At 38.7% G+C, this 17,150-nt stretch overlaps 2 protein-coding genes across 4 annotated transcripts; both read right to left on the bottom strand.

The window, feature by feature from the left end:
* Positions 1–255: 255 nt before the first annotated feature.
* On the bottom strand, positions 256–658 carry RB195_020098 (uncharacterized protein; the record flags this gene model as incomplete). Its single annotated transcript, XM_064188254.1, has 2 exons — positions 256–439; positions 633–658. 2 exons carry the CDS (start codon positions 656–658, stop codon positions 256–258), a joined length of 210 nt encoding a protein of 69 aa, XP_064044135.1.
* Positions 435–16,555, bottom strand: RB195_020097 (uncharacterized protein; the record flags this gene model as incomplete). 3 transcript variants are annotated; one of them, XM_064188252.1, is made up of 15 exons in its annotated part: positions 435–439; positions 874–955; positions 3,745–3,835; positions 6,935–7,032; positions 7,105–7,212; positions 7,779–7,890; positions 8,314–8,446; positions 8,524–8,582; positions 9,158–9,344; positions 10,248–10,361; positions 10,662–10,773; positions 11,379–11,497; positions 12,962–13,077; positions 14,085–14,190; positions 16,486–16,555. In XM_064188252.1, 15 exons carry the CDS (start codon positions 16,553–16,555, stop codon positions 435–437), a joined length of 1,512 nt encoding a protein of 503 aa, XP_064044132.1. The 3 variants fall into 3 exon arrangements, with proteins under 3 accessions (XP_064044132.1, XP_064044133.1, XP_064044134.1); XM_064188253.1 differs by having other exon boundaries at positions 12,962–13,068; XM_064188251.1 differs by lacking the exon at positions 435–439 and having other exon boundaries at positions 863–955.
* Between the last annotated feature and the right edge of the window lie 595 nt (positions 16,556–17,150).

The following is a 17,150-nucleotide window of genomic DNA, read 5'->3' as shown; positions in this document are numbered from 1 at the left end:
CAATGAAATGACAAAAAATTTGAGTTCATCATATGAACTTCCCGCTTTTTTCAAATTCGGGCATTTGGTCAACAAATACACAAATATTATAGTGGCAACACCTCCACACAACGAATGTAGCGCCATCAGCATGGATCTCATAGATCAACTCCGCAGTGAATTCTCAACTCCTTGCGCCGGCGACGAGGTGAATTTCAAAATTCTCGTGATGTGTGCGAGAGCACCGATGCGCTTCTCAAGCGATGTGCCATGCCATCAAATCTTTTGAAGGTGGGCGACAAGGATTTCGAGTAACCACTGGACTGGTGGCCGAATGAAATTCGGCGAAGCCACTTGTACAGGGAAGTGGAGCGAGCAGCATACATCGGCACTGATTAAGCCTAACACCAGATATGTTTCTTCGTGGAATCCTACTTGGTAGGAGGGGAACAGAACTATGCTGAAAATTCTAGCTATGCAAACGAACCAGAGAGACTGAAGAAAAAAAAATTGCAGCGAGAATTAATGCCTAAATACAGCCAAAAAGGATAAAAACACATAGGCGGGGGCACGGTAAAAGAAATGAAGTGTACTTGAACGGGGTTAACAAAACCTATTAAACAAATCTAAAACAACAGGACTAGAGAACGTACAGTATCACAATCATGACATTTGTCATTTTTCTTAATTTACAAGGAATCAATAGTGTTTCTCGTTCAATCGTCGTCGTGGCCGTGTAGGGGAACGTGTTTAAAAAAAAAATTAAAGATAAAGAGAGAGAAAAGCTTATAGCGAGCATGTGTGGATTGGAATAGAAAAAACACGGATAGAAGAAATGCGGCTAGGATTTTTTCAAGGAAAAATGATCGTAAATTGAATATCATCACTGCGTGCCTCTGGGAGAGTTTGATGCTGACTGCTGTGATGCGAGCATTGAGCTCGCCCAACGCTCCAGATACGTGCCCTTCTCCTGCGCCTAAATCATATCAGTCATTAAGAATTGGTTTTCTCAGCATCTACTACTCGAATTTATAGTTGTCGTGAAAATTTTCGTCCCTCACATCAATTAGCGGACCGCGGATTCGTTGCAATGCCCGACGAGGAAGAAAAGATTTGTCGGAGATTATAACCCGGATAGTAGATGCTCCAGAGGAAAAATTTCAAATATTTTCTTTTTTTCAAACTTCTAAAATTCGAATACATATGAATGCAATGACTGCGAAACGTACAGACGATGGTATAAGAAGTCTTGAAGGGAGGACGTGATCATGTTAAATAAAAAGGATAAAGTTTCTGGCGTAAATCAATCGGCTTGGGATGTGCCCCCACGTTCACTTCAATTCAGAATCGTTTGAGGTTTATGAATGGGTAACTGGCCCCTACAGTGATTTGCGGGGGACAGCGGATGTGCCAAGTCAGCGTTTTATCCTACCAGACAAGTCTGGTACCAATTTATCGACCCCGGAGGAATGAAAGGCTTGGTGGGCACCAGGGCAGATTCGAACCTCCGATCGATCGTGCAGGAAGCGGAACCTCTAACAGCTACACTACATCTGCCCCCGTGATCATGTTAGCTCAGTTAATTTTCCTGCTTATTACAAACATTTCCTTTCTATGCGGCATTTATCTGATACAACTGATGGCCCAAATTAGGGAATCATTTCAGTAAAATTCTGCGGATTGTCATCTCTTCTTGTGACTTCGAAAGGCAGCACATCACGAAATTGACAATATTGGGATCTCTCCAGGAAGGATAAGGTTAGGAGGCACAGATAACGAGCATGTTCACCTCTAATCCGTCCTGAAATGACGTGGGAAGCTGCCTTCAAATTCGAATACTCCTACGAGACACCATACAACGCGCTGCATTTCTTACACACGAGCGCATCTGCGAGCGAACGGACGATAATAAATAAGTTTTTCCAACGATCTGCTTAAAGAAAACAGATGGATAGGATGCTGAGGGACTCGTTGCGTCTACAAAAGGAGCGTTAAAATGTGCCTTGTAGAAGAACTCGTACCGGAAAACAATTTCGTACGTTTTCCAGAAAGATTAGAATGAACAGGACGTGGACACACCTACACCTTTCACATTATCCTTCCCAACTTTTTTAATTTTATGGTATGCTGCCTTTATGTTGGTCGAATCTACGAGATATTGCACAAAAAAGTGTTCGAATAGCATTAAAGGCAGCATACCACGAATCTGAGGTGGTGCGGATTTCAGATGGAGTATCCGTATACGGGGTCACAGATTATGGAGACCGGGGAGGTTCCGATCATCTCTCCCTGAGTCACTGCAAGCAGTCAGCCCCTGAATGTTTTTTTTGTACGACCCCTTCTATTGCAGCGCGCCACCCTTGCACGCGTAGCGTCCCTTACTGCCTATCGGGGCAGTTCGAGTTGATTTTCGACGAATCGCAGGGCGGAGGCGGCGCAAAGGGTGGAGCGTTGCAACAGATAGCGTCGTACAAAACAGCATTCTGGAGTCGACTGTTTGCAGCGATGCAGGGAGAAATGAGCGGAACTACCCCCGTTTCCATAATCTACGACCCCGTATACGGATACTCCACCTGGAATCCGCACCACCTCTAACGTGGCTAATCATTTCCTCTACACACGCATACCTTCACAACTGCAGAGATTCCTAATCATACATTGATGATCATTCGTCGAAGTATTTGCAGCGAGAGTCTATCACAGTGCTCCATCTTAGCGGAGCGTTACAATTCCCAGAAACTGACGTTGAGACTCCAAGAACAATACAACAGCGGAATTGAGGTCAATGGAAGAACTGAACAGTTTTTACCTAAAGCTGTCTGAGGAGGTTACAACCGCGCGGGCGGCGTCGCCTGTAGTGCTCCGGACTTGACGGTTATTGAGCGTTCACAACAGCTTGCTCAACAACCATTAAACCGCTGTGAACTCTGCGGGCAAGTTAAGAAAATGGTTAAAGGTATGGAACAAATGGTAGACCGATGAGGCGAGGTTGAATAAGGCGAGGTCAACGGAGAACCACTCTCCAACCAAGCGCTTCAAGTTGGCGGCGAATGCCCAAAGCGACATGCAACCTCGCGTTGTTGTGGAGTAGGCGAGCAGCGGCTAGTCTCTGTAGCTTTTCTCGGATTGCCGCCGTCAACTCCCGGAGCAGCCGTGTGTTGTGGTTGTCGAGCAGCAGCTCACGAGACAACATTCTCTGCGAGGACCAGAAGTAGCAAGGGAGAACATTCCATCGATGTTGAGTCGGTTGTGGTTGCAGCGGCGGGTGAGCGCCTCGGGAGAGTCAGAAGCCAGGCAGTTACTGCGGGTAGCGGTGTCCTCGGCCACCTCTTCGAGGATCTTGGCGCCCCTCCAACGTCGCTTCCGCTAGCAGGAGGTCACTCGGAGATGACGTCGATTCATTCGCATTACAATGGTGTTAGAACAGAGACGCGGTGCCCGTATATACCTTTGTGAAGAAAGCTTCTAGAGCCACATAGCTTTTACCTATGCACCCAGGAAGAAAGGCATGTCCTAGCCCTTAAAAGTCAAGTTTTTTTTTCAAAGTGCAAAAATAATAATCAGCCAACCGAATACATTTTTTTAATGGATTGTAACAATTTCATTAGATCTTACACTCGTCTTGTAGGAAGGAGGAGGAATAGTCAAAGGGACTTTCCGGACTTATTATATTTGTCTATGATAGCTTTACATCAACCAGGGAAAAAACGGATAAAGATGATCTAAGAAGCTACAGATATTTATTTTACACAGATCCAAACTTACACTTTCGGACTTCTTCCTTTTCTCCTCGGACTGCTTTGTTGATGCGAACACATTGTCAGCTTCTGTGTCGTTATCGTCACCAGGACATGGGCTGAATCAGAGAACGAACATTAAGCGTGCAGTAATGAATCAGAGAAAAGATTAGATGTATGGTCTATGAGAAAAAAAAATCATGATCATCTCCTTAAATTCATGCTGTTAGAGTATTTTTTGGCCACTTTTCCAGAGTTTTGCTGCTATTTTTTCCATTAACGATCGTCACTGGAGAATGTATGGGAATTTAACCTTCCTTCTGACAAAAAAAAGAAATCTCTAACTTCTTCAAGTTACCATTGAGGGTCTATTCATATTCAGGAGCTAGGAGATGGTTGAAGTGCTTGTAGATCGTGAAAAAGGAAGAAAATTAAAGTGCTTGTGGAGCGTTGTTGGTAAAAAGGTGTACCCGAAGTTAGGTACCGTAATCTTCGGATTTGTAGTGTTTTTGCCTACTTACAATACCTATGATACTATAAAATGACAGGTACTCATAAAAATTCCACGATTTCAGAGGAAATGAAATATTTACCTTCCGCAGTTTGAAGTCGATTAATTCGTCGAAGTTTTAAATTTTTGGCTGTAGCAAGGGAAAAAAACCAGGATTTTAAACAGGAAGAGACGTACTTCGACACTCGTTTCTTGTTCTGTACGAGTTTCGGAGGCAGTCGTGGAATTTTTTGACATATCGCCATTGCGCAGTTGGAAAGGCGACGAATCTGCGCGTCGGACAAAACAGGCGAGTTCAGTACCGTAATCTTTGGATTTGTAGCGTCTCAATTCTTTTTTCCTCTCATTCATCGATGTCTTATAGCCAGACTGCGAGTAACACGTCCAAGCTCCGAACGCGCCTACCATAGTGAAACTTCCAATTTATCGATCCACTTCAGGCAAGGCACGTTTTCTTTGAGCTGGACCCGTGTTGACCGCAGGCCTATTTCAAACAAATCTATGATATACTTTTTTTGTAGTTTTTAGTGACCTTCTCGCTTTACTGCTGCTGTGTTTTCGTGGTGGAAAATCTTGAAAACCACCAAACTACCGTATCATACTCGTCAAAGTAGAATTTTGCGCTTCTTGATGCGAATCATTTCACGTTACTGCGATTACTACAGACCCAAAAAGTCCAAAAAAATCCAGAAGCGTTATAGAAATTTTGCGGGTAAACCCATTTAGAAGGTTTAACAAGTCAAGGGACGCACTCAGTTCCTTAGTCGCGCAACATCAACATTGTCGGTTCGTTCTACTGTTTAGAGTTTATTTCCACAGTTTTCCAGAACTTCATACTCTCCTCGTCTCTCCAAAGTCTCCGACAGATTGAATATCGCAGAATTCGCTAATTTCTTCCTAGTTAAAACGGAAACTGTTTTCCAAACATTATCAAACGATCGAAGCTGTATCGAGCAGAAGGCACGCAGTGTTCCGAGAAAACATAACGGCAGCCATACTTTGCCATACACCCCATTATCTGGAGTTCGGTTTTCGTGGAGTTATTGGAGTCGAAAATTGAAGAAGAGTCTGACTTCTGTTGCGCATGAGAATCCCAGTAAATAGATGCAAATAATCCCGCTGATGACTGTCTCTCAATTACACGCCGGGAACTCACCCCATGTCTTGGGGGGGCGCTTCTGGTTCGAATGAAACATTCGAATCAATCGCTTCTGTGATCGCTTACTCTTTTCGACCTTCTTCTTTTGGTTCTTTAGGGGTTTCTTGAGGTTCCTCAAACAAAGCTTACTTTCATTGCTTTGGCGCTTGTTCAAAGTGACAAAATAAATTGAGAGGTTTTCGATGTAATTGTCAGTATGTAGTAGTAGTACAACTTTTTTCAATCTTTAATGTTTGTAACTCGGAATTTTGCTTTAGACTGCAACACTCCACTGAAAATAATACACTTCTCAATCTCATGGTGTACTTTCCTGAAGTTAGCGGTAAGTTAGCGAGAGGTCATTACGAGGCTTCTCCAACTCAGCTTGAGCATGCGGTGCAGTCGCTACGTGAACGATTGAAGAAGTAGGCTGAGTGTTTGCCTGTATAGTTGTGGAGAGATTGGATCGCTTAGACTGTGATTAGGCGAGTTGTTAGTCAATAGAAAAGAATGTTATTCAATACAAATTAACAAATCAAATCAAATCAAATCAAATCAGCCCCGCGCAGAGTTCATAAAAAATCAGTACAACATCATGACGATGGCAATGTTCATCGAACTTCAAGCATCCTCAACTGACATCTAGTAATCCGAATGTGGGGAAGCTTAGCCGGTCGGAAGTTTCCTTGTACTAGCATGTGCAGGACGTCATCGTAGTTTACTCCGTCATCGTTGTACCGTATAAATAGCCACAGAATGCTCGCTGTATCATTTTCAGTGCTTTTCTCTTCTTAGTGTAGCTTAACTGTGGATCGCTCACTTTGCTGGTGTAGGTAACTTTTACTGTTAACGTTGTTATTGGTATTATCGATTTAATTACCCAACTTTGATGGATTGCCGAATAAATTTGCTAAGTATCCCACACAACCGAACATCATACGCCAACTACACAACTCCAACATCCTCTTCAAGTGGACCATTACTAAGCATTAGTGGCTGAGTGCTCGTTTGGTGGAACTAATTTCTTATATTTTTTCTTTTTTTAAAAGGTAAAATCTATTATTATCTTCGCATTTTTATTTAATTTTTTAAAAATAAAATCTTGATTTCTTTTCAAAACGATTTTCCATTCAAATCAGATCTGATCAGCATTCGAATCTGTATTCGTAATTACTGATGTCTGCACGGGAAGTTCTGTTTCTGTTTCTTGTTCTCGTACCTTTTTTTTAATTTTTTTTAATATAAAGGGCAAAATGAAATCGTACGTAACAACAGCCAGTCACATTGCAAACAGGAGAATGGATGTGAGAAGTCCAATATAGTTTTAATAAAAAATAATTTAATCAGTGTTTTTATTGATTGAAGTCATCTATTATTTGCTTTAACTTTACGTTTTTATATTTTATGCTTTTCAAGCTTTTTTTTGTATGAGACACCAAGAGCGGAATGGTCCATTAAAGGAGAATATGTGACAAAATGAAACGGATTTTAATAGAAGAATTTTCTCCTTTTGAGGATAGAGTCAAAAATTTCCCGAGCGTTACGAAGGATGTCGAAAAAATGCCATACCTTTGTGTAGGACTGCTCTGTGGAGAATGCGAATCGACAACATCGAATCCACGTTTACGACTCGCTTTCGCATAATGATATCCAGCGTCTTTCACCACCTGGAAAATACGTGCAAAAAAATAAAAAACTCAAGGCTATATGGAAATTTCCAAGTGTTTCCACCACCAAACCTGTCTTGCCAACGGGAACAACTCATCTCTTCTTGTGAGTAGTGAAGGCATAATCAGGCATAATTGAGCAGCAGCTTCATTCACAGATACTTCGTGGAACGAAAGACCCTGAAAATAAGTGGAAGATAAGGAAATAGCAGACCACCGCATCCATATCAAAAAGAGAATATTGTCAAAAAATATAAACACTGAATAATTGAATAAATAACACTGAATGATTTTATTTTGATGATTTTATTTTTTTTTGATTCAATAGTGGACTTTTTTTAAAAGAGCTTTCAAAATTTTCACAGCACAATTTTTTGCGAACTTAAGTCTAATCGTCTAATTTACTATTATGATCTTTGTGTGACATTTGTGAAGTAACAAAAGCAGTACTGAAATAAATATGAAATAGGAGATGTTTCGTACCGATGAGGATAGAGGATTTTTTCAACAGAAGACTGCTAAAGGTGGGTTGAACTATGAAAATTTTTCTAGAAAAAGAACAAACAAACAGGAGACGAACAAGTTCATGGCAAGAAATACTTTTTCGAATTCCTGTAGTATTTTTACAAAGTTGACTTTAAAAAAGCATATTTTTCAAAATATAAACACTTATAACTATTTTTCTCCTACAACTATATTGTTAAATATAAGCTGGTGTTAAATCCTACAAAAACTGTGATCATTACCTTGTCCGGCTTCCTTTTTGCATCAAATCGACCGTAGATCGCCGAATATTTACGATATTCAGCTAGGCGATTCGGTGAATCGGCAGAAGCAGAGAGAAGATCGAGAACCTCTCTGAAATGACGGATTTTCAAATTCCATTCCAATTTCAAATGACGTATTTTGGCTGAGAGGCTACAGAGATTCACACAGGGCACAGGTAGAATAAAAAATACCCAACTTTCGGAACTAGACTAGAAAGTTCATTGAAATTTTTCGAAAAAAAAAACGACTGAACACTTTAATTCTCAAACCATGTATAAATATAATATAAAACATATTAAACATCAATATTAAAGAAGTTTAATGCAATACAATAATAAAATACTTACAATACCTATAATACTATAAAATGACAGGTACTCGTAAAAATTCCACAATTTCAGAAGAAATGAAATATTTTCCTCCCGCAGTTTAAACTCGACTAATTCATCAAAGTTTTGAATTTTTTGCAGTAGCAAGGGAAAAAACCAGGATTTTAAACAGGAAGACACGTACTTTGACACTCGTTTCTTGTTCTGTACGAGTTTCGGAGGCAGTCGTGGAATTTTCTGACATATCGCCATTGCGCAGTTGGAAAGGCGACGAATCTGCGCGTCGGACAAAACAGGCGAATCGCACAAAGCAGAACCTTAAATTTGATAAGGTAGGTAAGGATAATTTAATAAGAAATTAATGAAGGATATTTACTAAATAAATAGAACGTACTCGGATCATAATCTCCCAGAGACACGAAGTCACCACCTACTGAAACAGGGCTGGACGACCTGAAAAATCGGTTCAGAAAATCGATTCGGTTCCTGATTTGATATTCGAAAGAAATAATGAAGTACTTTAAAAAGGGAGAAATTAGAGGTCCCAATAGGAACAAAACCTTACAAAAGCAACCACTCTCAAGCGATGGGATGCCGTTTCTGAGTCATTCATTAGTCAGAAAAAGAATCCAGAAAATGTAGCCAGAAACGGGAACAGTGGATAAAGCTGTGTGGCATCGAGTACCTTGCCACTGTACTTACAAACCTTGCGCTATTAATTTGGAGTTAATTCATTCTTTGAATTTTTTGGACTAAAATCATGCATTTCTGTCGTTTAACTGATTTGTCGTTAGATTTTAATCACTGAGTATCAGCAGAGGTTCATTAAGATGATTCAGATGTGAGATATTGAAGAAAATCTCAAGGAATTGCTTATGGTCAGAAATTTTTAGAAATTTAGAAAATAAATGTGGAATACATAATTGAAGTATTCATTCTAGAAGTAGTGTAAGAATATAAGAATAATGTAGTGATATAAAAATAGTAATATAACTAAAAATAGTAATATAATATGAAAATCCACTAACCTCTCTTTCTCTTCGCCGGTAACCGGTCCCTGTCCGAAGGCCGGCAAAAATTCCCCGCGAACCACGTTGGCGGTTCCTCCGGGGACGGTGTTGGTGCAGCCGAAGTCGGCGGCGCCGGCGTTCCCCCCGCTGCTGATTGTGACAGAAGTGGCCATAGTACCGAGCACAGCAGCGGAGAGTTCGATCGCTGAACTGTGTCGGCTTGAGCTCACGTAATTCAAACGGATCTTTTAGGAATTTCCATGAGTTCTCAGGCTTATAATGTTTTATAACCATATTTCTTAAAAGAAAACTCTTCAGTAAGTGGATGTTCCATACCATTTCTGCATGGGATGGATCCTACGGAACGAGGAAAGCCATCGGTAGATCATTGTACAGTAAGCAGACGACGGTAGAGCAACGGAAACGGAGGTAGTGTTTACAATGTTTGTTTATGGTTGACAAGGAAAAGTGATATTTTTCTGCTGTTTTATGGTCTTGGAGGAATGTAATGATTGAATCCAGGAAATATCGATTACAGCACGACTGAAATATCTCAGGAAGAGAGGGTAAAATTTGCCGGTGACGTGAGGCTATTCCTCACTATTAAGGTTTTGCTTAAAGGCATCACCCCATGAAGTTGAGGTGGTACGGATTTCAGGTGGAGTATTCGTAAGCGGGATCGTAGATTAAAGAGAGGGAGGTGATTCCGTCCATTTCTTCCTAATTGCCGTAAAAAAAGGCCCGGATGATACAGCTTCGAGCGTTCTGGCGCGTTATTTTCTACAACGAGTTCGATTGGAACGCGCCAGCCGCGGACGGAATCACCCACATCTCCATGCCTTTAAAGGAGCATTGAGGTGGCAAATAAAAGAGAAAAACCAGTATTCGATCAGAATTCATGCTCAGAACGAGTGATCTCGAAATAGAAGTTGGCTTTGAAGAAATGTCATCAGATATTAATGAAAAAAGTCATAGTTCTGTTAAAAATAAAAGTATCTGAAAAGTATAATGCCTGAAAATGAGGAAAAAAATAATCCAATGATAAAAAAATATTCCAGAAACAGTTCTATGTTAGCAATTTTCACCCGAATTCCCCCAAAAGACTAACCCAACGGTACCGAGTTGTGGGTGGCGTTCCCATTCTGCGGTGACGTCGTCTCCGTCGACGTGGAAGCTAGTCCCGGCGACGATGACGACAAATTTGACAGTGTTGCCGCAAACCCTGTAAAATTCACGAACTAATCAATATATGGATTTAACGACCAGTTCAGTTCAACTGATGTGAAATGTAAACGCGTCGGACCTCATTACTGTAAAAAGTTACTGTAAAAAATCGCGTGCAATGCAATGCATCGGCAGCCGATGGAAATTTCGTCACCTCAAGAAATCTAACGAGTCGAGAAATATCGATTTTGCCGAGTGCCCGAGGTGTGCCTCTATTCTCACCAGCTACTGTACCCTCTTCTCAGATCGATCAATAAATTATTGAGCAATCAATGGCTATCAAAAGAAAAAAACTTACCAGGCATTAAAAATGACATGTCAGGACCACTTAAGGAGTATGGTGATACAGGTGGTGGGCCGATGTGTTGTATGGCGGCTAAGTTGAAGGACGTCTGATCTTTCGAGAATTCCTTCAAGAAAACTTTACTTTAGAGGATCAAATTTCAAATCATAAGATCCGGCAAAAACTGAATATTTTTTGGATTTTCCTTTAATTAAGAATTATAGAGTTATTGTGAAGTTCTATTGAAGATTTTTTAGGGAGAAGTTTGGAAGGAAAATGGTTTTTGTGAGCATTCTAGAACGGAGGAATCAAGTCCTAGATTTCAAAAAAATCTCCCCAAATTTTGCGATATTTGAAAGGAAAAATTCCGAGAGAGGGAAAGCTTTTGCGTTTCCACTCACAATTTCCTACAGTTTCAGCATTCCAGGCGGCTGAATTGAACAAATTAAAAGCCACTACTGCTCCTTTAGATCACGTCGCTAATAATATTGTTTTTCCTTTAATATTTGAATGTTCATTTAATATTTCAGGTTTTTAATAGCACGTTTACGTAAGCGATTTCAGCTATAAAAATAAGTTTCGACTAATTCGAATGCTCTGAGGAAATATTTTAGAACTAGGACTTCCTGTACGATCTCTAAAAATAAAATAAAAAAAACATTTTTCCCAAATGAGCAGCAGTTTATAGTTTACAATAGTACTAGGGAAATGATGTAAACGGCATAAACTCACTGTTAGTGCTCGTTGTAACCGCCGGACATGTAAAGGTTTTGAAAGCATTCCTACAAGTGACATAATTTCCAAAAATTCTCCTTCATCGCATTGCATTATTTGATTGATGTCATCTCCTCCTGAAAAATGTGGTAGCTCATGATTTTCGTAGTAATTCAACGAATAAAAAAATATTCCAGGAACAATTCTATGTTAGCAATCTTCAAATTCAATTTTTCAATTTTCATTTTTCAATTTAGCGATAGTTCATCATAACCAACTTAGATAATAACTATTTTGAGTAAAACAATTAAAAATTAAGAGCAACAGGATCCCGATTGTCAACAATATTTTTTTTGCATGTTGTGCAGTGTTCCTTAGTTGTGCGTTAACCAGACACTTACGTTACCTAGGATTTTTCCGAACACATAAATTGCTTTATCGCTTTCAAACCTTACTGCCCGACGCCATCTCCTAAACTTCTAATGCTTCAAATCAATCAATAGCCGCCCATGTTCGACTATCATTGAATCTTGGCATGTTGAAACGTAGTTTTTTATTGATTTTCTTGATCAATTAAATCAATACCAGTCTTTGCTACATCTCGAGAAAATCAATTAAAAACTACGTTGCAATCAAATAGTATTTTAAAGCAATCTGTCTACGAATCAATACTTCATACACTGGCAGGCCCCTCTGAAAATTACGTAAATTTTTTGAGGAGGAAGTGGGAGGAAGAGACAGAATCAGTCAAACTGGATGCAAAGACGTGGGTTTTGATACGTAAAAACAAATACTTCTACATATTTCAATTCAATTCCTGGAAAAAAAGTCGTTTTTACTTGTTGGATATCCGGAAGCCTTTATAATATTTGTTTTATTTCATTACTTGTTGAATTTATTTGTCAACTGACACCAAGAACCAGGATCATTCCGATGCATAATTTCTTCTTCACAAGGTCCACAAGATTGATATCAGCACAATTACAAAATGGGGTGGTTATAGCGCAGTCGGTAACAGGTTCAGTTGTGACTGTACGATCGATGGTTCGAAACCGTCCCAATGTCAACAAAATGCTCCACACCTTTGGAGATAGATAAATTATTGCTGGACTTCTCTGAGAGGATACAAGCATTGAGTTAGCGCATCTGCTCCTCTCCGCATGTGATTTTATGACTGTATGTTTCTAAAACTTCAAACGATTCTAAACTAAAACTGAATTCGAACGTGTTGGGGTATTTTTATAGGGATTGATCACCACCGTGGCACTTACCCTCAATCTAAGAAAAGATATCCTTTTAAAAGGTCGCCATACATACTGTGAACTCTGCCTGATAGAACCGAAAAAAAAGAAGGGAAAGAGAAAGAAGGAAATTTGTGAGAAAATTATATGTCCTCTGAACTGGGATCTGAAGAAATCGAATTAAAATAAATTTGATAGACGCAGAAGAGAAGCGCGTGAAATTACAGAATATGCTATTTATATACCGTGGTCTAACGTCTCCCTACAGATCAAACGTTAGTTTAACTCCTCCTTAGTTTTCTAAGAACAAATGAAATCTGATTTCTATCGACGAAAGAACTGTTATAAGCTGTATCCTACCTTGTGATATAAACATATCGTAGTACTGTACAAGATTTGCTCGTTGTAGAACAGCCAACAATTGCCATTCGGATATCGAAGTAGGCGGCGCCAACGGTTTTGGTGTACTGCAAAAACTGAACAAAAGTGCATTAACTCTCAATTCAGTGCACTTTACACTGCACTTTTCGTCACGTCGGCAACAAAACCACCGACAACCTTCAGAATCAGTTTTTTGTCGTGGCTCTCATGCTTTTTTTTATGTCGGAGAGCGAAAAAAAACTCCGGTCATTACAAAAAGTTATGGTTGACAGAAAAGGTCGTGTAGCACAAATTATTCTACAGAAAAACCGAGTTGTAGTGTAAATAGTAAATATACGTTTTGGAAATGGCTGCTTGCGTGGGTGTGCGTCTCGACAGACGCGTTGCGGTCGGTCGGTTGTAAACTTCCAGCGCTAACCATATTTTAGATTTTCTGGATTCTTTTGTCTAGAGCGGTTATATCGCTCTTATGGTCGGGTCAAAATTACTTGAAAACCGGTACAGTGGTGTGAGCGGCTGCACTCGAAATGAAGCGGTAGCGGTAGCAGCTGCGAACGAGAAGGGACCCTAGCTTACTGTAGTCGGATCTCACTGAGCACAGGTCCCACTTTGATCGTGGATGCTGGCTTCATTGTGTTACATCGAGAGCGGTCTTTCACGCAAATGCAGAGTCTTCAGGTCGCCTTGATTAGTATAAGGATTTGTGCTTTTTGGTAGGTACTCGGGTACTCTTCATCCTAAAATGTGCATGCTATTAGCTTGCTCGAAAATAACTGGCGTATAAGGATTCATTTCTTCACGTTCTGTTCACGGTACTTTCAAGAAATATTGTCTTTCGTATTTAAGTCTATTTGATAGAGTTTTTTTGCATTCCATTTACGTTCACGATTTCTGCTGACTTTATTCAGGATTATTTTTGTGCCATAAAACTTCGGACAAGAACACACATGGGAGACGTATACACCAGTGCTTGCTCGAGCTCAAAACATATGAACAATCTCATTGAAATCACAAAGTATCCAAAAAAGCACACCCAAACGGAAAAACGATAATTTCGGCAAGTTTCCTTAAAAAAAGGAAGAATCCATGAAAAACTCCTCACCTGGCTCTGGCAATATTTTCAACTTTTAATTGTGGTGATTCCCTTTTTACTGCGTTCTTTCCTGTTGCAAGTTGCAATTGTGATGATGATGAGCTTGATGGTAACGCTGGAACGGAAAAAAGAGATTTTTTTTTGAAAAAAAGATAAGATAAAAAAAAGTGACACGAGAACCGAGACAAGATCCACACGTAGATCAATTATTAAAATACGATCTTTCTTACACAAATGTAGAATTTCGGGGTCTCTTTCCACCATTTCTTTAAAATAGAAGAAAGAAAACCTCCAAGCTCTACTCTTCTTTCTTTAGAATGATTTGATGAATGAATGATCAGTAATTTTTTCCCATTGAGAGACAACAATGACTATGTTAATTTTCCTGTAATATTGTATTTTTTTAGATTTAGTACGCTCAACTTAAACGGGGAGTAATTAGTGCAAAGTAGATTGTTAGATCATATCGAGTAGAATATTTTGGTATATACAAAATTATTTAGTGAATTAAATTAAATTAGGAGAATTATAGACATGAACAGAAAAATCTTCTGGCCATTTTACCGTCAATGTACATAGCTCTGTTTAAATTTTTTCTGGAAAGAATTTCTCTCCACTCCCTTCCACTTCCAAAAATTGCATTGCCAAAAAAATTGGGAGTTAGGATGACTGCTTTTGTTCTAAAATATTGTTAAAAAGAAAAATTTCTGGTAACACGAGTGGTGATATGTTTTTTCTTCAATCGAATATTTTATTACTCAAGTTTAGCAGATAAATCTAAAAAAAAAGATATACTCTCGCCATACATACTGTGAACTCTACCTGATAGAACCGAAAAAAAGAAGGGAAAGAGAAGGAAGGAAATTTGTGAGAAAATTATATGTCCTCTGAACTAGGATCTGAAGAAATCGAATTAAAATAAATTTGATAGACGCAGATGAGAAGCGTGTGAAATTACAGTATATGCTATTTATGTACCGTGGTCTAACGTCTCCCTACAGATCAAACTTTAATTTTTCTCAGAGTTCAGTCTATCAAAAATAGTTTTGAATTGTGTATGCTGATATAAAAAAGAGTATATATATATATATATATATTAGTTTGCTTTATATAATTATGTTTTGATAATTAATGTCGTCATTAATCTCATAAAAGTCGACGATAGACTTGAATAAAGTCCCGGGACGTCTAACACTGTGTTAGGCTAAAAATTTTAAGTGTTATCTTGCCAAAGAGGTACTAAAACTACTCTTCCCATACAAAAAAACAGTTGATACCCAAGATTGATAATTTCGAAGAGCAGACTGTAAGAAAAACTTCAGACATGGCACGTTGATGAATAATAGAAACAGGTTTCAAACAGAAAAATCTCAACGATGTGAGCATAGAGGTCTGAAATGTAGTTAGAGAAAAAAAGCATTTGAGGAAGTGAAAGTGAATGTATAAAATGTAGAGAAATTTTAAAATTGAGGCGCAAAAAAAGTGAGTGAAGATTTTATCGATCGTAAAGACTCAGGAGTTTGGTAAAACTAGGAATTTTTCCTTCGAATGCGATTAGAGTCTTAAGGAAGTTGGTTTTTGAACAGAGATAGCTTTCCCTCCACACAAATTAGTCATGTTTGCAATTTGTTCTTACTTTCGGTTTCCACACTACATAGTCGTTTCAAGAAAATCAAAATTCAACTAATTTTTCCCAGATTTTCGATTTTTAATTTGATGTGTGTGTAGATTTTTGATGTCGGATCGGGGCAACAAGCATATTAGTTTGCTCCATAAGTTTCTTTCCATATTTTCTAATATTTTTCAATTTTTATCGAAGAGCAAAGTTGCTCCAATCAACAATATAGTGGGCAGAGTGGTCAATAGTCTTCTTTCATCGATCGGTAATAGATTATCGATTCTTTTGACCTAGGACTCAAGTCGCTGAGCACTAAAAATATTGGAAAGAAAGTAATGTGGCAACCTAATACATCATAATAAGAGAATAAGTGATCTCCACATGTCAAATTTTACTTGTAAATCAAAAATTTCGTATACTTTTCATCTAAATAAATTATGTATTCAATATTTTTAAATAGTAGAATACTTTGGGTGAAAGTGAAAGTAATAAACGTGTTAAAAATTATGGTGTAAAAGTTTATCGCTGAAATTTAGAAAAAGGGAATTTTCTAACCAGCTAGTAAAATTTTTTCAAAACGGCCTTTCTCGTTTTCTGAGTACAGAAGAAGAAATTCGGAAAAAATATCGCAAGATCAAAGATCTCAGTGAAATCGATCACGACACCGTAAGATTCTATGAATCAATAGAGTTGAAGTCGTTAAGCAATATTTGAGAGAAAAAAAGGCCGAAAATAAAAGAAAGCGTCAATCGATAACGAATAGAAAGAAACACTGCAGCAATCAGCACGCACCCGGAGGTTGTTGTGATGATGAGGCGACACTCGATGGACTCGGCGTATTATTCCCCTCAGAAGACGACATGGCCCTCTGAACCGTGGTTCTTTTCAGAACCCAAAAAACGGGAGGGGGCTCAGCGGTTGAGTACGGCCTCCCCGTGCCTGAAATTCAATGTGATTAAAATTTCTTCTCTGAATTTACCATGTATAGTGACATAACACGGATACGAAGAACGACGATAAACGCATGAAAAAAAAAACTGAAAAGTCATAGAAACGAATGAATCACCAAAAAAAAGATTGCGAAAAATCAACATGCAGATAACGACCAGATTTATGCTAAGAACATATGTTGAGGAAGAAATCAAGCCTGCAACAGCAAGAATGAGGAGAAATCAGGTTTATTTTAAGAAAAAAAAAGTATTCAGTAACAACAGCGCCGATAAAGGAGATAAAAACAAAGTTTAAGATGTAACGTAATAAAAGTTTATTTTCAAAAAAAAATTCCTTCTGTTCTGATGATAATTTTTTTTCTTTTTCTTTACCTATATTTTCTCCAGACATACTCAGAAGCGTATTCTTATCCGGAATTTTCACATATTTGTTTCTACTATTGGAAAATTTCTGTTTCTGAGAGATATAACTCTTCTAAAAGATTTCAATGTTTTCTCTAGAAACAA

This window comes from Necator americanus, chromosome II (assembly GCF_031761385.1).
Source record: "Necator americanus strain Aroian chromosome II, whole genome shotgun sequence".
NCBI lineage: Eukaryota > Metazoa > Nematoda > Chromadorea > Rhabditida > Ancylostomatidae > Necator > Necator americanus.
This window is presented reverse-complemented; position numbering and strand designations above follow the sequence as displayed.